Source organism: Eretmochelys imbricata, chromosome 13 (assembly GCF_965152235.1).
Source record: "Eretmochelys imbricata isolate rEreImb1 chromosome 13, rEreImb1.hap1, whole genome shotgun sequence".
Taxonomy (NCBI): Eukaryota; Metazoa; Chordata; order Testudines; family Cheloniidae; genus Eretmochelys; species Eretmochelys imbricata.
The window spans coordinates 32,110,527-32,136,733 of NC_135584.1; the positions used below are offsets into that span (position 1 = coordinate 32,110,527).

Genomic DNA, 26,207 nt, shown 5'->3' on the forward strand with positions numbered 1-26,207 from the left:
GAGGCCAGGCCCATGCAGGATTGCTCCATGGGAGCTGTGTGGCAGTCCCAGAACCCACTCTGAGGGGTGACTCGGAAAGCACCCACAGTAATAGCTCCCCAAACCCCCCAGCTCTCTGTGAGTCACCCAGCCCAGCACAAGCTCTCCTGAGCCCTGCTCTGGTGGCCCTGGAGTGCCGTCAGTCAGCCCTCAATGCGCACGCTCCTCAGGCCGTTTTCAGTTGTTATCAGTCTCGTGGGCTGCACATTTCCCCTGTGCTCTGTACAGCTAGTTTCTGTTCAGAAAACGGAAGTGTGTGCCCTGCCCAGCGCAGTGAGCGAGGAGAGAGAGTTGGGAGCTGTAAGGCGCATGCTGAAGCCCCCAGCCTCTGAGGCTGGGACGCTCACTTGTCATCTTCACGCCTCAGTGCCGCCCAGGTGAGTGTCCAGCAGCGCAAGAGTGGGGCCTACATTCTGCCCTGGCACAGCAGTGTCTTTGTAATGCAGTCTGCAGGGACATGTGCCAGCACATGGGCCCTACCTGCATGCCCAGCATCTTGGCAGGCTGCAGGGAGGGGCAGGGAGACTGCCCTACTCACACAGGTGGGGAGCAGGTTCCTGGATGCGGGGGCACCTCCAGCCTGGGTTGTCTCTTTGTTGTTTTAAACCAGCCACCAGGGCTGCAGTTCTAGGGGAGGCGGCCACCCTATGTTGGCTCTCCATTGATTGCGCCTTTCCTCAGAGGAGCAGAGTTTGCTTGGGCTTCACTCAGGCCCACGGCGTGGCCAAGTGCAGAGGGAAAGGGTCAGTTCCCATTGCACTGGGCAGATTGGGGGGGGGGGAGGCCTTTAAAGTCCAGAGTTCCCTAGGAACAAGGCCTCGCCCCCTCATCTGCTCCCATTCTCTGCCTTTTGCACAGAACAGCTTAGTCTCCTGAGGACTGAAATGCTTTGGTCTAGTTCAAGTCTTGGGCTCAAACCAGGGGTACCAGGATCATAGAACCATAGAATCTCAGGGTTGGAAGGGACCTCAGGAGGTCATCTAGTCCGACCCCCTGCTCAAAGCAGGACCAATCCCCAACTAAATCACCCCAGCCAGGGCTTTGTCAAGCCGGGCCTTAAAAACTTCTAAGGAAGGAGATTCTGCCACCCCCTTAGGTAACGCATTCCAGTGCTTCACCACCCTCCTAGTGAAATAGTTTTTCCTAATATCCAACCTAGACCTTCCCCACTGCAACTTGAGACCACTACTCCTTGTTCTGTCATCTGCCACCATTGAGAACAGCCGAGCTCCATCCGCTTTGGAACCACCTCTCAGGTAGTTGAAAGCAGCTATCAAATCCCCCCTCACTCTTCTCTTCCGCAGACTAAACAATCCCAGTTCCCTCAGCCTCTTTCCCTGTAAATCATATGCCCCAGCCCCCTAATCATTTTCATTGTCCTCTTCTGGACTCTCTCCAATTTGTCCACATCATTTCTGTAGTGGATGATATTTAGTGACCTGCATTATACAGGAGGTTGTTTCTGCCTTAACTACTATGGAACCCCCCAGACTTCTGCACTGGGGTCCATGTGCCTGGACATTTAATTGCCTCTGTCAAGGCTAATTCCCCACTAGGGCACTTCGAGTGCAGAAGGTGGGGGCCCGCAAGGATTCTAAAAATTAACACTGGCCACTCCAGGCTTGTATTAAACTCCCAAGGTCACAGCTTTTCTCTGACCTTGGATGGGTAGATGCTGCCAGCACCCAAGTGCAGAACCCCTTTGAGAACCTAGGAAGGCACACTTTGAAATTCCTTGCTGAGGGGTACCCTCAAGCCCCTTCACACACACACACACACACACAAGCTGAGGAAGAAAAAGAAAAAAAGGAAATTAGCTGTTGCCACCAGCTAATTAAACATGTGCACAAACCTCTTAAGACACAAAAATCTAATTCTGTTCTTAAAAAGGGTAAATTTTATTAATAAAAAAAAGAAAGAAAATACGTCTGGGAACTTAGGTTTTTGCTAGATTAAAAAAAAAAAACAATTAAGCACCAAGAATCGCTTTCTTGAAGTCCAGCCTAAAGGTTACAAGCAAAACAAAAGCACCTGAGCTTAGCACAGAGGAATCCACAAGCCGTAAAGAAATAAAGAGAGAGAAACCTAATCACGTCTTCCTAGACATTTCCTGATCTACTTACATACCTGGGGTTTCAAATGAGTAGTTTCTAGGTATGATACTGAGGATTTTTCATACCTGGCCCAAAACTTCTTACAGCATAGCTCTACCCTGTCCGCCTCTCCCCAGGAGAACAACCACAGACCCAGACCCACCAGGTACAACCAGGTACAACCTTCTGTGGACATTCAGCTCTCTCTTTTGGTACCCAGAGTGGACCACAACAACAGGGTAGACTTGGAGCAGCATGTCAGTTGCTCTGGGGCAGCACCATCTGGGGGATTTCTTCATTTTTCCTGGGGTCTTGAATACCAATCTGCCCGCTTGCTCACATGAATAGGCCTGCTGCTTCAGCAGCTGGGTTATTTCTGGTGGAAAGCCCAGTGCCTTGCAGGGTACTCTCTAATACCCTATGAATAATAGGGCTGCAGCCTTGGATCTGGACCCAGAGGTCCTCATCCTCTTCAAACTCTTCCAGGTGTTTCTTGTGAGCCTCAGGGTGACAGCAGTTGCCTGGCAGCATGCTTGGAGCACTTCAGTGGGGATGGCCCAATACTAACAGGTGCTACGTGTGCCTAACTCCTGCTGAACTCAAGTGGGAGTCAAGCTGTCACGGTGCCTCAGTTGAGCTGAGAATACCAGATTCCAGACAGACCACTGAAAAATAGGGTAGACTCACCCCAAACTGCTGGTTTGCCTATCATTAGATTATACTAAGCCAGTAACAAAAGTGAACGTCTGTCTCACCACACTGGCTAACAAGAAGTCAAAAATGCCCTCTCCTTAGGCATTCCAGCCCTTGGCTCACCACCCAGACACTGGACTGTATGATGAGTGATTACTGAAAACCAATTTAATCAAATATAGGTCCTTCTAATCCTAAGGGGTCAGCCACTTAGCCAGGTCAATATATAACTCAGATCTTACCTAATAATCACGCTGACGCCAATCCTTTCATAACTAAAAACTAAAGGTTTAATAAGAAAAGAAAAGAACAGAGTTGTGAATGGTTAACTTTTCCATTGACACCTCACATGACATGCTTTGTATATGATTTGTTGCAATTGTCTAGCAGTGGTAATATCACTGATATAATGATACTATTCAACCATACAGCATCACACTGCCCCTGGCAAGATGAGGCCTGCTCTTTCCTTTTGGGAGGACCCTTCCCATTCTGGGGCTCAGCTCAAAGGGGACTTAATGTCTGGGGACTTAATGCAAAAGACTTTTAGCTTCTCTGAGTCAGGGCACAGTGGGTGGGAAATCCTTCTTTTCTGATCTTATCTGCTGGAGAGGGTTTGGCTGTGAAATAATTTAAAAGAATGGCTGGGCCCTGGTTCTGGATCCTCACCAGGGGCTGGAGTCCTTTGGCATAGCTCAGTGTTCCTGAAACTGCAACGCTTTGAAGGTCTGGGTTTGTCACATGACACACGGAACTCTTCTCTGTTGGGAATGGTAGCGTGAGGGTCCCGCTGTGCATGTGCCAAAGCCAGGGGAAAATGTGGGCTGGCAGTGCACGTGGTTTATTTGTTCCTGGCCCACTGCCTCCTGGGGCAGTGGAGGGGATTGTCTCTGGGCCTCACTTAGCCAGAGCTGAGCAAGGACCAACATTGTTTTTCAAAGGAAATTGCATGGGAAGCCTATGTCACTGGAACACAAAGGCTGAGAATTTAAACAAAGGGGTGAGGTTCCCCCAGCAAGGCTGATGCCCCCACATTGCACTTGTTGCATATATCATATCTGGAAAATGGGGCTGTTAATGCTCCTGGAACCATAACGTTTGAATTTCTTGACTTACGTGTGTTTAAATTCTCTGCTTGGACTCTGCATTAAATGTAGATTTGAGGCTGTCAGGGTTCCCCCTCTACTCTGAACTCTGGGGTACAGATGTGGGCACCCACATGAAAGACCCCCTAAGCTTATATTTTGCCAGTTTAGGTTAAAACTTCCCCAAGGCACAAATTCCTTTCCTTGTCCTTGGATGGTATTGCTGCCACCACCAAGTGATTTACACAAAAATTCAGGGAAGGGTCACCTGGAATCCCTATCCCCCCGCAAAATATCCACCCAAGCCCCTTCACCCTCTTTCCTGGGGAGGCTTGAGAATAATATACCAACCAGTTGCCTTAGCAATGTGAGCACAGACCAGACCCTTTGTCTTCAGGACACTGCAATCAAACAGGTTCTTAAAAAAAGATATTTATAAAGAAAAAAGTAAAAGAATCACATCTGCAAAATCAGGATGGAAGGTAACTGTACAGGATAATAAAAAGATTTTAAACACAGAGGCTTCACCTCTGGGCTCAGCTTCACAGTTACAAAAACAGGAAAAAAAACTACCTCTGTAGCATAGGAAAATTCACAAGTCAAAACAAAAGATAACCTAACGCATTTCCTTGCCCTACTTACAATTTCTGTGGTTTTAGATGGATTATTCCAGGTATATTTTTGGGAGATATTATACCTGCTTGGCTTCTTTCTCCATCCAGAGAGGGAACCACAAAAGAGAACCACAAACAAATCCCCCCCCCCCCCGCAGATTTGAAAGTGTCTTCTTTCCTCATTGGTCCTTCTGGTCAGGTTCCAACTAGGTTATTTGAACTGCTTAACCCCTTAGAGGTCAGGCAATTCTGTACAGCTGCCAAGGAGGGATTTTATGCTACTGCATACATAAAGGTTGCTACCCTTCCCCCTATTCATGGCAGAGGGGTTCATATTCTCAGGAAAAAAAATACCATAACAATAAATTACTAATATATTTACATTACTTAGAAAAACATATTGGAGCATTTAATTACAGAAAGAAACACATGAAAGCCAGAACATTCAAACCACCTTAACTCTGCCCCTGTGGCTCATCTAGGTCCCATAGTGATGACCTACCCACAGATGTGGCTATGACATAGATGAACAGGAGGGTCTGTAAGTCTCTCACAGGCACTGTAGGGAGCAGGGTGGGCTCTGCCTCCACCTCGCTTGCCCCCAGCGCTGGAAGATGTCATCTGGATGTAGGTGCACAACTTTTGGTTCCAAAGTTTGAAAACTGCAGCCTCAGTTCTGCACTACCTTGGCACAGAATCAGTGCCAGTTGCGGTGTGACCCCTCCATCCAGTCCAGCTCCAGTGTGACTCCGCTGCAGACCATGCAGTGAGCCCTTTAATTCTGCCATACAGGTATCCCCTCCTCCTGTCCTCAGCCTAGTCAGTGTTGTCAGACTGTCCTGAGTGACGGCTAGTCACAGCAAGACTCTCCCCTGGCACTGTCGTCTGTACTGATACTCCTTATCTGGTCTGTTTCAGGCTGGGACAGAGAGAGCCAACGCCCGGAAGAAGCTACCCCCTGCACAGAGCTGTGGGGGACTGGTGCCAGGCTGGGTTAACGCTGACTTGCGATTAGGGCTTGGAAACCTCCAGTGGCTCCTGAGTGTGCTGGACATACTGACCCCTTCCTTCTGTTCTTGGGGATGTCCAGCTACCCAGGAAAGGCTCCCGTTCTTCCCGTAAGAGCAGGAAAACTGCGACTGGGCCCAGATGCCCACAGGCAGTGACCCTGAACACCGCACACGGACCCACTGGGAGGAGCTGGTGGAGTGAAAGATGCTGCACTGGAAGAAGTTGTGGGCTGCTACAGCCCTGTGCATGGTGCCTGCCCTGTGGCAGGTTTATCAGTCCTTGTACCTGGGGCATTCAGCCTCTTTCTGGAGCCTTGGAAACATACTAGGGCCCGCGTCTGTCTCAGAGGCCCAGTCCTGTGGCTGCGTCAGCTGTATTGTGGAGCTCGGCAGCTCAGCCTGGTTTAACGAACGGTACGACTCAGTGATAAATCCCCTGCTGACGATGCACACCTCCGAGATCGCCCCAGACGTTCTGTTGTGGTGGCTGGTGAGTTACAGAGTCACAGCAGTTAAACCAATACAGGCATCTCCTACTGTGGCTGTTGGCGGCAGAGCCCATCCTTGGGCTCCTCAGAGCATTGTGGCAAGGGCAAAGCAGAGGCCTGGGGCATGACACCATGGCATGGGTGGGTATCAAACACAGGGATGCTCTGAGTGCCCAGGGCTGGCTCCTTTGTAGGACTGGTCCCAGGAGACAGGCTGTAGCAGCTGACGAGGCCAGCAGAAACTTGTGGGGGTGGGTGCCTGCCCCTGCTGCCGTGCTCCCTGGTTGGGGGGCGTAGGGCCAGGGCCAGGGCCAGGGCCAGGGCGCTTTCACATTCCCCAAGCAGCTGCCCATGCAGAAAGCCTGTTCTGTGCTCCTGTCACCCCCACATGGATCCCTCTGGGAGGAGGCGGCTTGGGCGTGTAACCCTTCTGCCCGTCAGAGTTGGCAGCAACGAGGGCCGGGTTCAGTATCTAGGGGATCCATTCCAATAACGCAATGCCAACCAGCTCGAGCCCCCACCCAGTGACCTGGGACAAATATATACCACCCCCGCTGGGCGCCTCCCAGAGGCAATACTTCCCCTCTGCAAGCACAGAGTCTGAGTGTAGCAAAAGCCTTTTAATAACAGAGAGAAACAATGTGGCATTATGTTGGGGAAACACCACCAACAGGATTCGTAACACAACCCATGAGCAAAAAAAAAAACCCACCCCAAGCAAATTGGGGCATGCCCTTTTCCCTTTGGTTCTTGAGTCCAGCAATCCCAAATTACCCAAAGTCCCAAAAGTCAAATGCCCCAAAAGTCTCTGTCCCTGGTCAGGGCAGCCCCAGAGTTCGAAAGTTTATCTGCGGAGCTTTACCTCCCAACCTGGGTGGAACTGGGACGGGGGTAAGAGGCACCTTACATGTTCTGAAGCTGACCGCCCCATAGCAGCGCTCCGCTCCGCCAGCCGCCCCACGAACTCCTTCGCTCAGCTGCGCTCCGCTCCGCCAGCCGCCCCACGAACTCCTTCGCTCAGCCGCGCTCCGCTCCGCCAGCCGCCCCACGAACTCCTTCGCTCAGCTCCACGGCCCACAAGCAGCTCCTGCCATCCACAAACTGCTCCGCGTCAAACTGCTTCACCAGCCGTCCCGCAAACTGCTCCACAATATATCTTCAGGCTCCCCCACTACTTAACACAACACTCAGTGATTTCAGCTCTTAGGTGAAATCAGCTTGTAGTAGGGGAGCCCCAGTGCTGGTGCACTGTCAGCCCAAAATGAGCTCAGCAGCCTATAACTAGACTTCTAATGAAATCAAAATTAGCTCTGATATTCCACAGTGGCGAGAGAAGGAAGTGCAATTAGCATGTAAGGCCCTCACCAAGGGGCCCATGCCACCAAGTATTAATACTTGTCCCCAGCCTCTCTCCCTTCACACAGTTTTGGAACCCATGACCCTTGCCTAGCGAGTGCTACTTAGTTGATGGTGAGTCCCTCCATCATAACAAAAGGCCACGTACAGTTCCAAGCACAGTTCCCATAATCAGGGTAATAACAATTTATTCTTCCTGCCCCAATAACAGAGACACTGGGGATCCCACAGCAGCCAAAGTGACCATTTGGGCAGCTATGGCCTCATTCTAGGCGGGGTGGGTGTGCCTATGCAAATGAGATCGGCCCCTGAAGTTCTTTTCCACAACTTGCCACTCCTCACCACCAGATGTCAGGGTGGAGCTCATCCTGACACTGCTTACAGGTAGAAAAGGGCAGCCACATCTACCAGCCGGTCTGCAGGACAAACTGCTCAGCTGGCCCCTCCCAAGTCCCTGGTGGCTGCATCTGTCCACTGCATGCAGCTCCCTGCTCTGACGCCTGCAGCTGCCTCTATGGCTGCGCTTAGCTCAGCCAGGAGCCACTTTGGGGGCCCAGTGCACGCACAGAGAGTGGGAGCTGCAGGGAGCAGCAAGGGGCCCATGAGCTGAGCTAGCTCACCCAGAGTCACTCACACCCAAGGAAAAGCCAGGCTGTTTGGAGCGTTCCCAGAAGGTCACAGGTCGAGGGAACCCATCGGCCTTAACTTGGCCTGTTAGCTCCGCTGGCCCGCTCTGCATCGGGATGGGGCTGTGTGTCAGCTACCTCGTGGTGCCACAAGATCACTGCTACACCCCCAGGTTTGGAGCAGTCTCTTGGAGGAACCCCTTTGATGTGCCAGACCCCCAGGGTCTCACTCTTCCCTCAGGGTAGGACACCTGGCCTCACTGCCTCCTAAGATTGAACCTCTGTGAGCTCTGTTCAGCGAGTCCAACCGAGACGGACTCCTGGGAGAGACTTGTCCGCTCTGCAGGGATTAATGCACCTCACCAAGTATTTAGAGGGACACTCAAACAGTGAAAAGAAAAGGAGTACTTGTGGCACCTTAGAGACTAACCAATTTATTTGAGCATAAGCTTTCGTGGGCTACAGCTCACGTCATCGGATGCATTTCAAACCAGTTTCAAACCTGTTGGGTTTATTAGTCCCCTGGCAGGCAGCATGGGAGGTCCTTAGGTTAGTACAGAGAAGTGAAGCTTAGCACAGTCCAGTCTGCTCAGCCCAGAGCCCCAGCCATGCTGTAGTGAACCCTGTCGTCAGGCTCTGTCTCTCTCTCAGTTTGACCCTCTGTGTCCGTTCCCAGGTGAGAGAACTCCCAGCTTCCTCCAGAAGCCCCACGGTCCCCCTTCCAGTCCTGTGTGCGTAAACTGGGCTCCCCGCCCGACTTCCCTGCTGAGAGGCAGCAAAATCCATGAGGCCCTGGAGCTTGCATTGTTTTTGCTGGCCCCGTTGTTGAACGGGGTGAATTTCAACCAGTTCCTCAATGACTCTTCAGTCCACCCAGACAGGGAGGTGGCGCACAGACCCATAGGCGCCGACTCTGGGGGTGCTCTGGGGCTGGAGCACCCACAGGGGAAAATGGTAGGTGGCTGCTGAGCATGCACTGGCAGCCCCCTTATCAGATCCTCCCCATGCCCCAGCACTTCCCACCTGCCGGCGGGCCCCGCACATCAGCACCTTCTGCTCCCTCCTCGTGCCTCCCGCCCATCATGATCAGCTGTTTCTCAGGGAGGCTGGAAGGGGGAGGAGCGAGAATGTGGCAAGCTAGGGGGAGGGGGTGGAACTGGGCAGGAAGAGGTGGGGTGGGGGTGGAGTGTGGGTGAAAAGAGGTGGGGCAGGGGGTGGGGCCTTGGGGGAAGGGGTAAAGTGGGGGCAGGGTCAGGGCAGACCCAGAAGTCGAGCACTTTGGAAAGTCGGTGCCTGTGTCCCTTAGTCTGCCCTGAGAGCAAACTTAATCCTTGTCCCCTACTGGGTAGCCATGCAATGTATCAGGGAAACTGAGGCACACACCAGAGTCATACATATTATTAAAAAATTCCCAACTTCATTCCACCAACATACCTAGTGGAGATGCACCCATGTGGCCAGCAGAGCTCCGCTGGCAAGGAGCTTGGGGCAGCCCTGGGCAAAATTGCGCAGGTAGGGTGGGGAGGACTGCCCCAGCCATTCCACTGCAAAAAGGGGGTGTAGCAGAGCAGGAGCTGGGGCGTGCTGTGTGCCCCCTGAGCACAGCTGGGTGGGGCTCACAGCCTTTCTGGCCTCTGCAGAGAAGGCATTGCCTTCTGGACATTGGGCTCGGTGGCACCACGGACATGCCATAGCTTTGTTCTTGTTCCTTTAGAAGCTGCAGGGCTCGCAGAGCAGTGCCCAGTTCCAGGGAATAATCCAGCAAATGTTTGACATTCTTCCATCCCCAACCATGGATGCTCGGCCCATCTCCCGCTGCAGGATGTGTGCAGTGGTGGGGAACTCTGGGCGCCTGAGGGGCTCCCACCACGGGAGAGAGATCGACTCCCACCACTGGGTTCTGAGGTGAGTGGGACAGAGCCGGCTCACCCCCTGTTCTTTTGCCGCCTCTCCAATGGGCCCAGCCCCCTGCAGCCGCTCTGGTTGAGCAGTGTAAATCTCTGCCCACAGGCCTAGGGTAGAGCCCCAGCAAAGGCATAGATGATCCCGGGACCTTGTCCTGCCCCGGGGGCATCTCACAGTGCTGTTCCCTCCCAACAAGCCATGAGGAGGCACCCGGCACTGCAGCCAGGCTGCTGAGGGCCCAACGGCCCTTCGGCCACCGGGTCATTGGGCGGGAAGGAGTTCCCAGGCCGTGTAGGAGGCACTCTCTGGAATCTGTATCACCATCTCCCACTGTCTTCCCTCATGCACCATGTTTCAGCTCACCTGGGAGCTGCTGGAGGAGAGCGGGACACAGCTCTGGGGCTACGTCTGAATGTAAAAAACCAGCCAGCTTGGGCTAGCAGCCCCAGTGAGCACCAGCCACGATGACAGACAGCTCCAGCTCCCAGCCACTTAGCCCCCCAATTCCCTGCTGGCCAGGATGGCTTCCTTGCCCCAGCCCATCCTCCCAGCCATTGCAATACCCATACCCCATTCTTCCCTCCCAGCTAGGGCAGGCCCTGAGCCCCCAGCCAGACAGAGTGAGCCCTGAGCCCCACTCCACACCCAACCAGCCAGGGTGAGCCCCAAGCCCCATTCCCTCCTGCCAGCCAGGGCGAGCCCCAAGCCCCATCCCCCACGCAGCTGGCCAGGGCAGGCCCCGAGCCCCATCTCCCACCCAGCTGGCCAGGGTGGGCCCCGAGCCCCATCTCCCACCCAGCTGGCCAGGGCGGGCCCCGAACCCCATCCCTCATCTGGCTGGCTAGGGCGGGCCCCAAGCCCCATCTCCCACCCAGGTGGCCAATGCGGGCCCTGAGCCCCATCTCCCACCCAGCTGGCCAGGGCGGGCCCCGAGCCCCATCCCTCATCTGGCTGGCTAGGGCGGGCCCCGAGCCCCATCTCCCACCCAGGTGGCCCAGGCGGGCCCCGAGCCCCATCTCCCACCCAGGTGGCCGGGGGGGCCCCTCAGGGTTCCCTCTAATTTTTCCCAGCCAGGTGCGGAATGAATTCTGTTATGTGCACCAATATGGAGGTGATGTGTCACACATCACCTCCATACTGATGCACATAACAAAATTCATGTGGTGGGGGTGGGGGCCGAGGGTTTCGGAGTGTGGGAGGGGGCTCAGGGCTGGGGCAGAGGCTTGGGGTACAGGGGGGGTGAGGGCTTTGGCTAGGGGTGCGAGTTCTGGGATGGGGCCAGGGATGAGGGGCTCAGGGCTGGGGCAGACGGTTGGGTGGAGATGGGTGGGGGGTGAGGCTGCCCCGGGGCTGTGATGGGGAGAGAGAACTCCCTGCAGCAGCACCTGGGCTGGGGGAGAGGCACGCCTCTTCCCACCGCAGCAGCTCTGGCTGCAGCTGGGTTGGGACCGTGAGAGAGGCACCTGTCCCACGGCCGAGGCAGGTCCAGGCCAGGCTGGGTTGGGGCTGGGGGAGGAATCTTTCCCTGTCGCAGCCTTGAGCACCTGTGCGGTGTCTAATAGGCTTTTGCATGGTTGCATGGCCATGAAGCTTAGAGGGAACTTAGGCCCCGATCCCCATCCCCCACCCAGCTGGCCATGGTGGGCCCTGAGCCCCATTCCCTCCTGCTGGCCAGGAAGGGCCCCCTGGGAGGCAGGGAGTGCCCAGCATGCATGTTACAGCAGACTCAGCTGTGCTTTCTCCTCATGCCCCCAGGATGAACAGGGCGCAGACTGCTGGGTTCGAGGAGGATGTTGGCACGAGGACAACGCACCACTTTATGTACCCAGAGAGTGCTGTGGACCTCCAGCCTGGTGTCCACCTGGTGCTGGTTCCCTTTAAAGCACTGGACCTGAAATGGGTGACCAGTGCCTTCTCCACAGGGAAACTGCGCTAGTGAGCATGGGGCCTGATCTGCCTAGGGGGAGGGGGATCCTCTGAGGGCAGCGTCCTAGGCAGGAGGCTCATTTGCCCCTGGTGGAGGCTGAGTAGTCTCTTGGGTCCTCCCAAGATGCAAGGCCTGAGGTGGCTCTGGGGGTGCTGGCTCATCCCATGGGGCAGTGGGCTCCAGTGTGCCCACAGCACAAATCTCCACACGAGATGGGGCTTAGGTGGTGCCCAGGCTCCATTGACTTGTGGAAGCTGATTCACCCCTGTGTCCAAGGAGAGGAGACTCAGGAGGCCCACCAGAAGGATGACCCCACCCTAGAATGAGGGATGGGGGGTCCCCAGGACACTGGCGCTGCCCCTCCCCCCAGGATGGGGGCTTTGCTCTGGGAAGCTAGATTGCTCCTGCCTCATCCCTTGTGGGGGCTCCCTTGGGAGGTTGAGGGGCTCAGGGGCTCCTCCCCCTCAGGCTGGGGCACACGCCGGACATGATGTTCGACTTGGCTCACTAAACCCCAGAGGGTGGCGAAGGACAGGGCGGACCTGAAGCTGGTTAGAGAGGGTGAGAACATTTGTACAGACCTCAGGGAAGGGACACGTCTCATGGCTGATGGCTCCAGCACTGGTGTTCAGACATTTGCCACATCACACAGGGGCTGGCTCAGTGGCTTAATGGCATTGTGCTGAAAGGCTTCCTGCCTCCTGAGCTGAGGTCAGTGCATGGTGCCAAGGAGACAGCAGCTCCAGCAGACGCACCGTTGAGGAGGCAGCCATTCAGCTCCCGAGAAGGTCTGCTCAGGCATTAGCCTCATCCCTGGTGGATTGTAGAAGTCATGGGTAGGGCCAGAAGAAAGCCATGCGTATGGTACTGAGGACACCACTTTCCACTGACCACACTTCCTCTTCCTTTGTAGCACGTACACAAGAGTCAAACAGTTCATTAAAGCTGACAAAAGCAAGGTAAGGGCTGGCTGGGGACACAGCCAGCACCAGCCACCTCATGTTCTGGACATTTGCTTCCTGAGTCTGGGTAGAGGATGGCCAGGTCTGTGGGGAGAATGGTTATCGGAGGCCCTTACCGATACATTGCCAGACATTTACAGTTTCCTGACACTGCTTAATGGCGGGGATATCTAAGAATTTCCATAAACTTTGATCAAGTGGCCAAGGACTAACCATGGAACCCGCTTGCATGGGAGGCTGGAGCCACAAAGTCTGTACGTTAAGAGTCTGGCGCAGGTGCTTGTCCAGTGGCTTCCAGCATGTTAAAGGCCTGATGGCCAGTTGTGCTCTGGGATCCCTGAGACACACCAGGAATCCAGTCACTGAGGCGACAAACCCGCCCAGCCTCACAGAGCAGGTCTTCCTCAGAACCGGCTGCAGGAGCCCTCCATCTTTCCTGGCTAGCCAGTGCAGAGCTCCAAGCTCCTGACGCTGCTCGGAAACAGCAAAGGGCACGAGAGCTCTGCCAGAGCCTCCTGGCCAGCCAAGCGTAGCATTCCCAGGCCTGGCCGTTTCCGGCAGCAGCTGGTTACAGCGTCCCAGAAGGCTCTCAGGAGTGGGCTGCCCCTGTGGTGCGTGTTCTCCTGCTGTGCACCAGGTGGTAAGCTGCCCACAGTGCGCCAAGACCCAATATGGGCCATTCGTCTCAGAGCAAAGTAGCTCCCATCAGGGCAGGAGCGCTATTGAATTAAGCTCACCCTTTCTAGGTACTAATCTCTGCCCCATCAGCGAGGCCCTGACCTGTGCACACAATCCCAGATGGGCTCTCACTGAGATATTCTCTAGCCCTTCCAGGACAGTGACGCACACAGAAGTGTCAGCGGTGAGCTGGGGCTGGGTTTGCGCCTTCCGGGCATGGCCTCTTAGTACTGGGTAGGATGATGACAGAATCTCGTAGCATTGGCCCTGTTCTGTTCTCCTCTCAGGTGCTAATCCTGAACCCTGCCTTTCTCAAATACATCCATGACAAGTGGACACAGCACCATGGGAGGTATCCATCCACGGGCTTCACAGCATTGCTTTTTGCCTTGCACACCTGTGATCAGGTAAGTGTCCAAGTGGGTGGGGCCAATGCCCTTGGCCTGTGATGAGGCAGGAAAGGATGAAGACAGACGTTGTCCAGATGCTATGATCAGAGGAGTCTTGAGCAGATGCCAGCTTCAGCCTCCATGCTGAGACCATAGGTAGCCAGCTCACACCACCCTTGCTGCAGCTGGCTGCCTGTAGGCCCCCTTGGTGCCCTTGCTCGCCTCTGCCGCAAACTGCAGCGTGGTACCTGGGCAGCTCAACATGGTACCCAGGCATAAGACCATAAGAACAGCCATACTAGTTCAGACCAAAGGTCCATCTAGCCCAGTATCCTGTCTTCCAACAGGGGCCGATGCCAGGTGCTCCAGAGGGAATGAACAGAGCAGGTCATCATCAAGTGATCCATCCCCTGTCACCCATTCCCAGCTTCTGGCAAACAGAGGCTCGGGACGCCACCCCGGTCCATGTAGAGGCATTATGATATTTTGTATCACTTTCCTAATGATCTCCCAACATTCTATTCCCTTTTTTGCTGCCGCTGCACTTTGAGCAGATGTTTTCAGAGAACTATCCACCATGACTCCAAGATCTCTTTCTCAAGTGGTAACAGCTAATTTAGACCCCATCATTTTGTATGTAGAGTTGGGATTATGTTTTCCAATGTGCATTACTTTGCATTTATCAACACTGAATTTCATCTGCCATTTTGTTTCCCAGTCACCCAGTTTTGTGAGGTCCCTTTTTCACTCTTCACAGTCAGTTTTGGACTTAACAATATTTAGTAATTTTGTATTGTCTGCAAATTTTGTCACCTCACTGTTTACCCCTTTTTCCAGATCATTTATGAATATGTTGAACAGCCCAGCTCCCAGTACAGATCCCTGGGGGACACCACTATTTACCTCTCCCCATTCTGAAAACTGACCATTTAGCCCTATCCTTTGTTTCCTGTCTTTTAACTGGTTACTGATCCATAAGAGGAGCTTCCCTTTTATCAGCAGTGTACCATGGTACCTGGGCAGTGCAGCGTGGCCCCAGGGCAGCTCAGCGTGGTATCGGGGGGAGCTCAACGTGGCCCCGGGGCAGCTCAGCGTGGTATTGGGGGGAGCTCAGCGTGGCCCCAGGGCAGCTCAGCGTGGTATGGGGGGAGCTCAGCGTGGCCCCAGGGCAGCTCAGCGTGGTATCGGGGGAGCTCAGCGTGGCCCCAGGGCAGCACAGCGTGGTATCGGGGGGAGCTCAGCGTGGCCCCGGGGCAGCTCAGCGTGGTATTGGGGGGAGCTCAGCATGGCCCCAGGGCAGCTCAGCGTGGTATCGGGGGAGCTCAGCGGGCCCCAGGGCAGCTCAGCGTGGTATTGGGGGGAGCTCAGCGTGGCCCCAGGGCAGCTCAGCGTGGTATCGGGGGAGCTCAGCGGGCCCCAGGGCAGCTCAGCGTGGTATTGGGGGGAGCTCAGCGTGGCCCCAGGGCAGCTCAGCGTGGTATTGGGGGGAGCTCAGCGTGGCCCCAGGGCAGCTCAGCGTGGTATCGGGGGAGCTCAGCGTGGCCCCAGGGCAGCTCAGCGTGGTATTGGGGGGAGCTCAGCGTGGCCCCAGGGCAGCTCAGCGTGGTATCGGGGGAGCTCAGCGGGCCCCAGGGCAGCTCAGCGTGGTATTGGGGGGAGCTCAGCGTGGCCCCAGGGCAGCTCAGCGTGGTATTGGGGGGAACTCAGCGTGGCCCCAGGGCAGCTCAGCGTGGTATCGGGGGAGCTCAGCGTGGCCCCAGGGCAGCTCAGCGTGGTATTGGGGGGAGCTCAGCGTGGCCCCAGGGCAGCTCAGCGTGGTATCGGGGGAGCTCAGCGGGCTCCAGGGCAGCTCAGCGTGGTATTGGGGGGAGCTCAGCGTGGCCCCAGGGCAGCTCAGCGTGGTATTGGGGGGAACTCAGCGTGGCCCCAGGGCAGCTCAGCGTGGTATCGGGGGAGCTCAGCGTGGCCCCAGGGCAGCTCAGCGTGGCCCCAGGGCAGCTCAGCGTGGTATCGGGGGAGCTCAGCGTGGCCCCAGGGCAGCTCAGCGTGGTATCGGGGGAGCTCAGCGTGGCCCCAGGGCAGCTCAGCGTGGTATTGGGGGGAGCTCAGCGTGGCCCCAGGGCAGCTCAGCGTGGTATTGGGGGGAGCTCAGCGTGGCCCCAGGGCAGCTCAGCGTGGTATTGGGGGAGCTCAGCGTGGCCCCAGGGCAGCTCAGCGTGGTATTGGGGGGAGCTCAGCGTGGCCCCAGGGCAGCTCAGCGTGGTATCGGGGGAGCTCAGCGGGCCCCAGGGCAGCTCAGCGTGGTATTGGGGGGAGCTCAGCGTGGCCCCGGGGCAGCTCAGCGTGGTATCGGGGGAGCTCAGCGTGGCCCCAGGGCAGCTCAGCGTGGTATTGGGGGGAGCTCAGCGTGGCCCCAGGGCAGCTCAGCGTGGTATCGGGGGAGCTCAGCGTGGCCCCAGGGCAGCTCAGCGTGGTATCGGGGGGAGCTCAGCGTGGCCCCAGGGCAGCTCAGCGTGGTATGGGGGGAGCTCAGCCTGGCCCCGGGGCAGCTCAGCGTGGTATCGGGGGAGCTCAGCGGGCCCCAGGGCAGCTCAGCGTGGTATCGGGGGAGCTCAGCGTGGCCCCAGGGCAGCTCAGCGTGGTATTGGGGGGAGCTCAGCGTGGCCCCAGGGCAGCTCAGCGTGGTATTGGGGGGAGCTCAGCGTGGCCCCAGGGCAGCTCAGCGTGGTATCGGGGGAGCTCAGCGTGGCCCCAGGGCAGCTCAGCGTGGTATTGGGGGGAGCTCAGCGTGGCCCCAGGGCAGCTCAGCGTGGTATTGGGGGGAGCTCAGCGTGGCCCCAGGGCAGCTCAGCGTGGTATCGGGGGAGCTCAGCGTGGCCCCAGGGCAGCTCAGCGTGGTATTGGGGGGAGCTCAGCGTGGCCCCAGGGCAGCACAGCGTGGTATGGGGGGAGCTCAGCGTGGCCCCGGGGCAGCTCAGCGTGGTATTGGGGGGAGCTCAGCGTGGCCCCAGGGCAGCACAGCGTGGTATGGGGGGAACTCAGCGGGCCCCAGGGCAGCTCAGCGTGGTATTGGGGGAGCTCAGCGTGGCCCCAGGGCAGCTCAGCGTGGTATCGGGGGAGCTCAGCGTGGCCCCAGGGCAGCTCAGCGTGGTATCGGGGGAGCTCAGCATGCCCTTTACTGCGACCTAGTGCCTTGTGCCTTTTTTTTAATAACATTTTTTAATTTTGGGGGGCATTTCTTGTTATTTCGTTTTAGCCATTAAAAATGTTGTTTATTTCTTTTTATTACATGTACATAATAAAATACCACAAATTACCCCTCTCTCAGTCCCCCGCCCTCACCAGGGCATTTGGGTGGGTGGGACCCTGCCCTCAGAGTGAGAGACGCGGGGGTTGCAGACTGAGCCTGCCCTGCACTCACTCCCCAGTAGCAGCTCCTAGCCTGCAGGGTGGAGCCTTGCTCCAGGCATTGTGCTTGGGTGCCCAGTGTTACAATGCCACTCAGGTTTGGCTTGGCCATCTGGCAGGCAGAATGGGAGCTGCAGCTGTATGGTATGTGTGTGGGGGGTGGGGGGGGATGTTTCATTTTATGTCGGGTGGGAGGGAGGTTCCTGTTATTTTGCTACTGCAAAACCCTGGGGCTTTGCTGACCTTGCCTGCTTTGCATGCAGGTGTCAGTGTTTGGTTACGGTGCAGACAGCAGTGGGAACTGGCACCACTACTGGGAAAAGAACCGTAACCCTGGAGCCTTCCGCTGGACTGGGGTGCACAACGCGGACTTTGAACTTGCCCTCATCAAGAAACTGGCAGCCGAAGGCAAAATCTCCTTTTATAACTAGCTAAGGGGGCTCTGCTACCCTACGCCAACCCCCAGGCAAGGGGCGCTTCCTCCCGCGGGTGCGCCGCTCTCCACGCCCAGCCCCACTGCCTCGGGGGCAGGGACTGTTCGGGGTTGCAGCAGAACCAATTACGCTTCAAAGCTAGATACTGACCATGCTGCCCCATTCCTCTTGCTTTTCTTCCCTGCGAGGGGACGCTCTGGAGGGGAGCATCTAGCTATCCCACTCGCCGGCCCCGCTCTGTCGTCACTCAGCAATGGCTTTACCCTCTCAACACCCCAGCAGGTTCAAGTCACCTGCACGTCCGCCAATGTGATATATGCCATCATGTGCCAGCAATGCCCCTCTGCCATGTACATCGGCCAAACTGGACAGTCCCTACATAAAAGGATAAATGGACACAAAGCAGATATTAGGAATGGCAATATACAGAAACCTGTAGGAGAACGCTTCAACCTCCCTGGACACACAATAGCAGATTTCAAGGTAGCCATCCTGCAGCAAGAAAACTTCAGGACCAGACTTCAAAGAGAAACTGCTGAGCTTCAGTTCATTTGCAAATTTGACACCATCAGCTCAGGATTAAACAAAGACTGTGACTGGCTCGCCAACTACAAAAGCAGTTTCTCCTCCCTTAGTGTTCACACCTCCACTGCTAGAAGAGGGCCTCATCCTCCCTGATTGAACTAACCTCGTTATCCCTAGCTTGATTCTTGCTTGCATATTTATACCTGCCTCTGGAAATTTCCACTATATGCATCTGAGGAAGTGGGTATTCACCCATGAAAGCTTATGCTCCAATACATCTGTTAGTCTATAAAGTGCCACAGGACTCTTTGCCGCTTTTACAGATCCAGACTAACACGGCTACCCCTCTGATACATGGCTATGATCCTTCACCAGATACGTGTCTCATGAAGAAGTCTTTCAGCCATGCCCAGATCAACGACACTGGAAGGCCTTTGGGTGAGCATCGCTCCATAAGACAGGATTGTAACTAGTTAAGTAACCCTAGGTCCAAATAGGGCTGTCAATTAATTGCAGTTAACTCAAGCGATTAACACAAAACAAATTAACTACATTCAAAAAACAGTTGCGATTAATAGCAGTTTGAATTGCACCGTTAAACAATAATAGAATACCAATTGAAATTTATTATAAATATTTTTGGATGTTTTTCTACATTTTCAAATATATTGATTTCACTTACAAAACAGAATACAAGTGCACAGTGCTCACTTTACGTTATTTTTATTAAAAAATATTTGCACTGTAAACCAGATAAACAAAAGAAACGATATTTTTCAGTTCACCTCATACAAGTGGCTATAGAGCAATCTCTTTGTTGTGAAAGTGCAACTTACAAATGTAGCCGTTTTTTACATAACTGCCCTCAAAAACAAAACAATGTAAAACTTTAGAGCCTATAAGTCCACTCAGTCCTACTTCTTGTTCAGCCAATCACTCAGACAAACAAGTTTGTTTACATTTATGGGAGATAATATTGCCCTCTTCTTATTTATAATGTCAGCTGAAAGTGAGAACAGGCGTTCGCATGGCACTGTTATAGCCAGCGTCGCAAGGTATTTACGTGCCACATATGCTAAACATTCATATGCCCCTTCATGCATCAACTTGCAGGCCCTAAAGTTTTACATTGTTTTGTTTTTGAGAGTAGTTTATGTAAAAAAAATAATTCTACATTTGTAAGTTGCACTTGCACAATAAAGCAATTGCATTTCAGCACTTGTATGAGGTGAATTGAAAAATACTGTTTCTTTTGTTTCTTTTTACAGTGCAAATATTTATAATAAAAATAATAATATAAAGTGAGCACTATATACTTTGTATTCTGTGTTGTAACTGAAATCAATATATTTGAAAATGTAGAAAACATCCACAAATATTTATAATAAATTTCAATTGGTATTCTCTTAACAGAGTGATTATAACAGTGATAAATCACGACTGGTTTTTTTTATTCTTACAATAAATTTTTTTTTTAACTCGGCCGACATCTCTAGTTCTAGATTGCAGGTTATGATTTTATATGCAACCATTTGGTCCTACATGTCTATTTGCTATCAGGTGAATCTCTACTGTGTGTCAAATAAACTTTTGCTTGTTTACACTATCAGCACATCCAAGTGCTGTGTGTTAAGTGGCACCATCGTCTGAGGGGAACTGGTAAGTGGGGCGGGGGCTGCTGTTTCTTTAGATGCAGTGTCCAGTGGAAGGGGCTGGCCACTCCAGGGGGATGCGCAGAGAGCTCAGGGGGTTCAGTGTGACTGTTGCTAAACTGCAGCGAGAAAGGAGGCCTGCAGAGGTCTAGAGAAGAGTGGGGCCAGTGGAGCCCGGGAGCTGACCCATGGCAGGCACAGATGAGGCTTCCTCCCACTAAGGGCAGGTGGTAGCCAGGGGCCTCTCACCCCTGGGTACCCCCAGAAAGGGTCACACACAGCAGGCAGCTTTCACTTGGAGTTGCTAGTTTAATGAGGGCCATAGGACTGCCCAGGGGCATCAATTTTAAAGTCAAAAGGGACCATTGTGATTGTGACAGGTTTCCCCCGGGGTACCACCTGGAACTGGGGTATCACTGAGCCCTCTGACTCACCAATCTGGGCTCCCTCTCACACTGTGCTGCTGTGACAAGCTGCAAAGCCCTCCAAGCTCACACTTTCGCCAGCACTCACACAGATAGGGACACATCCTGATGCAGTTACATGCAGGCTCTGACCAGCCACTGCATGCAGCAACAATAGAGAGCCTACAGCCAAAATAAGCACCAGCTCCCCAGCCTAGGACCCCAGAGCAGTACTGTCCTGCCCTGGTCAAATCTAGCCAGTATATGGGTTTAATACATGGTCCACCACTCCCTCAATGTGAAGAGGATGATGCACACTTGTGGTAACCAAGCTGAGATTTTCCCTGGACACCTCAGTCAAACGCACACTGGTTTAGATTAAAGCATAAAATAAGTTTATTAACTACAAAAGATAGATTTTAAATGATTATAAGTGATAACAAACAGATCAAAGCAGATTACCTAGCAAATAAACAAAAACACAAACTAAGCTTAACATACTGGATAGATTGGATATGAATTAGTAGTTTCTCACCCTGAGTGATGGTACAAGCAGGCTGGCAGTATGGGTTTCCCAGGATTTCATACACAGGCTAGCAACCCCTTTAGCCTGGTTCCAGCACTTCCCACCAGTTCAGTCTTTGTTCCTCACAAGATGGAGTCCAGAATCATGTGGCTGATCACATGCCCTTGTAGAGTCATAGCAGCTTTCTCAGGAAGGCTCATCAGGTGGGGCATACACTACGCCTAAGGCCTATTGTTTTCCCTAATGGCTCATTACCCAATATAGGCCCTTCCCAACCAGCTATCTAGACTAAAAGCGTCTTGCCTAGTGAGCGTCACCCAGGTGTGATTATATTTGAAATTCAGATACATAGTCAATATTCCTAACTTCAGATATAAAAAATGATACATGCATACAAATAGGATAATCAGCAAATCACAACTTTTCCAATGACGCCTTACATGACCCATCTTGTACAAAAGGCATCACAGTTATGCTATAATCATATCATAATACTATCACTATGAGGAATATGAGGTGCAGTGTCACACTGATCATCTAGTCTGACCTCTCACATTACACAGGCCAGAGAACAGCCTCAGAACAATTCCTGTTTGAGCTGGAGCAGATAGTTTAGAAAAAACATCTGATTATGATTTAAAAATGGCCAGTGATGGAGAAAAAACTGCAACCTACCTTTCGTAACTGTTGTTCTTCGACATGTGTTGTTCATGTCCATTCCAATTAGATGTGTGCATGCCACGGGCACACTTGTCAGAAGATTTTTCGCTTAGAGCACTATCTGTCAGGTCGGCTGCGGAGCCCCCTGGAGTGGCGCCTTCATGACAGTGTATATAGGTCCCTGCTGACCCGCTGCGTCTTCAGTTCCTTCTTACCAGATACTCTGACAGAGGTGAAGCGGGTGGGCTTGGAATGGACATGAGCAACACATCTCAAAGAACAACAGTTACGAAAGGAAGGGAACTGTTTTTTCTTCTTCGAGTGTTTGCTCATGTCGATTCCAAGTAGGTGACTCCCAAGCAGTCCCCCGGAGGGGTCAGAGTTCACAGAGTTACAGACCGTAGCACGGCTCTACCAAACGTGGCATTGTCTCTAGCCTGCTGAGAGATGGTGTAGTGCAATGTAAAGGTGTGAACAGACAACCATGTCACCGCACTGCAGATGTCCTGGATAGGGACCTGTGCCAGGAACGCTGCAGACGAAGCTTGTGCTCTTGTGGAGTGCGCTGTTAACGCTGGGGCTGGTATCTTTGCTAGGTCATAGCAGGGCGGGATCCATGGGTGGATACAGGGCGGGATCCATGAAGAGATCCTTTGGGATGAGACAGGGAGACCTTTCTTTCACTGAGCAATCGCGATGAAGAGCTGTGTTGACTTTCTAAATGGCTTTGTCCATTCAATGTAAAAAGCTAATGCCCATTTGACACCCAGGGAACGGAGCATACGTACCCTGTCATTAGCATGCAGCTTAGGGCAGAACACCAGCAGAAAGATGTCCTGATTCCTGTGAAATTGTGAAACTACCTTCGGGAGGAACGCTGGGTGCGGCCACAACTGTACTTTGTCCGTATAAAGCATGGCATAAGGGGGCTCAGACATCAGGGCCTTGAGCTCAGACACACTTCTGGCTGATGTTATAGCCATTAGGAACACCACGTTCCAAGAAAGGTAAAGGAGACAGCAAGTCACCAAGGGCTCGAAGGGAGGGTCCATCAGCCTGGAGAGCACCAGGTTGAGATCCCATGGGGAAGTCGGCTGTCATACCTGAGGGTACAGCCTGTCCAGCCCCTTGAGAAAATGGCCAACCATGGGGTTAGCAAGTACTGAGTGGCCCACTGAGCCAAGCTGGAAAGCTGAAATCGCAGCCAGGTGAACCTTGATTGCAGCCAGGTGAACCTTGATCGCAGCCAGGTGAACCAGCAGACCCTGCTGTTTTAGGTGAAGTAAATAGCCCAGGATGAAGGGAATTGAGGCCTGCAATGGAGGAGTGCCCTTCTGTAGAGACCAAATTGAAAACCTCTTCCACTTAGCCAGATAAGTGGCATGAGTGGAAGGCTTTCTGCTGCCAAAGAGAACCTCCCTAATCAGGTCAGAGCACGTGAGCTCCAACAGCTTTAGCCGTGGAGTTTCGATGCCATGAGGTGGAGAGACTCCAGGTTGGGTTGCTGGAGGCGGCCATGATCCTGCGTGATCAAGTCCGAAAACCAGGGGCAGAGTTATAGGTGCATCCATGGACAAGTCTAGCAGTGTGATGAACCAGTACTGATGTAGCCACGCTGGTGCTATCAAGATTAACGATGCTTTCTCCTGTCGGACCTTGAGGAAGACCTTGTGGATGAGTGGGAAAGGTGGGAAAGCATACAGCAGGCCCCCATTCCAAGGGAGGAAGAAGGCGTCCGCAAGCAAGCCCAGGCTGTGATTCAGGAAGGAGCAGAACTGACGACACTTCCTGATGTGTTGTGTCGCAAACAGGTCTATCTGGGGAGAGCCCCACCTTTGGAAAATGCTGATGGTGACGTCCGGGCAAAGAGACCACTCATGGCCGTGAAAAGACCTGCTGAGGTGATCGGCCAGTTTGTTCTGCGAGCCCGGAAGATACAATGCCTCCAATTGTATCGAGTGGGCAATGCAGAAGTCTCATAGCCTGAGGACTTCCTGACACAGCGGAGAGGAGTGAGCACCACCCTGTTTATAGATGTAAGCAGAGTCAGGATGAGCTCCACCCTGACACCTGGTGGTGAGGTGTAGCAAGTTGTGGAAAAGAACTTCAGGGGCCATCTCATTTGCATAGGCACACCCACCCTGCCTAGAATGAGGCCATAGCTGCCCAAATGGTCACTTTGGCTGCTGTGGGATCCCCAGTGTCTCTGTTATTGGGGCAGGAAGAATAAATTGTTATTACCCTGATTATGGGAACTGTGCTTCGAACTGTACTTGGCCTTTTGTTATGATGGAGGGACTCACCATCAACTAAGTAGCACTCGCTAGGCAAGGGTCATGGGTTCCAAAACTGTGAATTGAGAAAGGTTGGGAGCAGGTATTAATGCTTGGTGGTATGGGTCCCTTGATGAGGGCTTTACATGCTAATTGCACTTCCTCCTCTCTCTACTGTGGAGCTAATTTTGATTCTGTTAGGAGTCTGGTTAAAGGCTGCTGAGCTGAATTCACTTTGGGCTAATGGTGTACTAGCACTGAGGCTCCCCTACTACAAGCTGAATTCACAAAAGAGCTGAACTGACTAAGAGCTGAAATCACTGAGTGTTGTGTTAAGTAGTGGGAGAGCCTGAAGATATATTGTGGAGCAGTTTGCGGGATGGCTGGAGCGCCTTGTGGACTGGCTGGTGGAGCAGTTCATGGGACAGTGGGAGTTGCTTGTGGGCCGCGGAGCTGAGCAAAGCAGTTTGTTGGGTGGCTGGTGGAGTGGAGCGGAGCAAAGCGAAGCCCTATGGAGCTGTGGAGTGGTCAGCTTCAGATCATGTAAGGTGCCCCTGACCTCTCTCTTTCCCCCCCCCCCATCTCCACCCAGGTTGGGAGGTAAAGCTCTGCAAATAAACTTTTGAACTCTGGGGCTGCCCTGACCACGGACAGAGACTTTTGGCTCATTGGACTTTTGGGACTTTGGGTAATTTGGGGTTGCTGGACTCAAGAACCAAAGGGAAAGGGCATGCCCCAATTTGCTTGGGGTGGGTTTTTGCTCATGGGTTGTGTTACGAATCCTGTTGGTGGTGTTTCCCCAACATAATGCCACATTGTTTCTCTCTGTTATTAAAAGGCTTTTTGCTACACTCAGACTCTGTGCTTGCAAGAGGGGAAGTATTGCCTCTTGGAGGCGCCCAGTGGGGGTGGTATATATTTGTCCCAGGTCACTGGGTGGGGGCTCGAGCCGGTTTTACATTGTGTTATTGGAATGGAACCCCTAGATACTGAACCCGGCCCTTGTTGCTGCCAGCTCTGATAGGCAGAAGGGTTACATATAGAACATCGCTGTGGTTTTGTCTGTCAGTACCGATACACATCTGCCCTGTAGATGGGTTTGAAATATCTGGCAAGCGAGGCACACCGCATGCAGCTCCCTGACATTGACGTGCAGCAAAAGTTCTGCCTCGGACCATAGACCCTAAGGCCACCTAGGTGCGCTCCTCATCCCATCGCTGATGCATTTGTGACTAGTGACAGCGAGGGCTGAGGTCTGGAGAAGGCTATGCCCGTGCAGACTGTCTGTGGGGCGAGTCACCACCAGGGGGACTCGAGAACCTGAGAAGTGATTGTGACCAGTCTGTCTAAGTGGTCTCGGTTTGGCCTGTAAACTCGGGCCAGCCATGCCTGAAGGGGATGAAGCTGCAGTCTGGCATGCTGTACCATGTATGTACAAGCAGCCATATGTCCAAGTAATTTTAGGCAATTCCGTACCATTGTGGTGGGGAATCTGCTGAGATCTTTTATGATGGCACCCATGGCAAGGAACCAGGATTCTGGGAGGAATGCTCTGGCCTGAGTGGAGTCCAGGAGGTCCCGATCATAGACTATCAGGGTTGGAAGGGACCTCAGGAGGTCATCTAGTCCAACCCCCTGCTCAAAGCAGGACCAATCCCCAATTTTTGTCTCAGATCCCTAAATGGCTCCCTCAAGGATTGAGTTCACAACCCTGGGTTTAGCAGGCCAATGCTCAAACCACTGAGCTATCCCTCCCCCCAGTGAACTCTATCCCTGAGTGAGAGTTATGGTCGACTTTGCCACATTCAGGATGAGGCAGAGCTGGAGGAACATTGTCCGCACTAGGCTCACGAGGTCCTCCACTTGGGCCTGGGAGCGGCCCTTGATTAGCCAGTTGGCTAGGCACAGAAATACCTGCACCTGCCGCTTCCATTGGGAGGCTGCCATGACTGCCATGAACTTGGTGAACACCCAAGGGGTCGCCAAGAGGCCAAAGGGAAGGATTGTGAACTGATAGTGAATGTTGCTGACCACGAATCATAGGAACCGTCTGTGGGACAGAGTTATGGACACATGAAAGCACGCATCCTCCAAGTTGAGGGCGGCGTACCAGTCCCCCGGATCCAGGGAGGGAATGATGGAAGCCAGAGAGACCATGCAGAATTTCAACTTCTTCATGAATCTGTTGAGGTTTTGCAGGTCTAAAATAGGCCTGAGCCCACCCTTGGCCTTGGGGATTAGGAAATAGCAGGAGTAGAACCCTCTGCCCCTGAACTCTAAATCAGCAGTTCTCAAACTTTAGCTACACGAGGACCCCCATTTTGATGTAAAAATTTTCAGGGACCCTCCAAGCTCCCCAACTCAGCCCTTGCCCCGCCCTCTTCCCTGAGACCATACCCCCACTCACTCCATCCCCCTCCCTCCATTGCTTGCTCTCCCCCACCCTCAGGCAGGGGACTG

The 26,207-nt window shown here is 53.5% G+C and overlaps 1 protein-coding gene across 2 annotated transcripts; it reads left to right on the forward strand.

Moving 5' to 3' along the window:
* The first annotated feature begins 246 nt into the window (after nt 1-246).
* On the forward strand, nt 247-18,961 carry LOC144273170 (CMP-N-acetylneuraminate-beta-galactosamide-alpha-2,3-sialyltransferase 2-like). 2 transcript variants are annotated; one of them, XM_077831710.1, is made up of 7 exons: nt 247-416; nt 5,443-6,024; nt 9,722-9,909; nt 11,665-11,844; nt 12,750-12,795; nt 13,764-13,883; nt 17,537-18,961. In XM_077831710.1, exons 2-7 carry the CDS (start codon nt 5,740-5,742, stop codon nt 17,702-17,704), a joined length of 987 nt encoding a protein of 328 aa, XP_077687836.1. In that variant the 5' UTR covers nt 247-416; nt 5,443-5,739; the 3' UTR covers nt 17,705-18,961. The 2 variants fall into 2 exon arrangements, with proteins under 2 accessions (XP_077687836.1, XP_077687835.1); XM_077831709.1 differs by having other exon boundaries at nt 250-416; nt 9,719-9,909.
* The last annotated feature ends 7,246 nt before the right edge of the window (nt 18,962-26,207 follow it).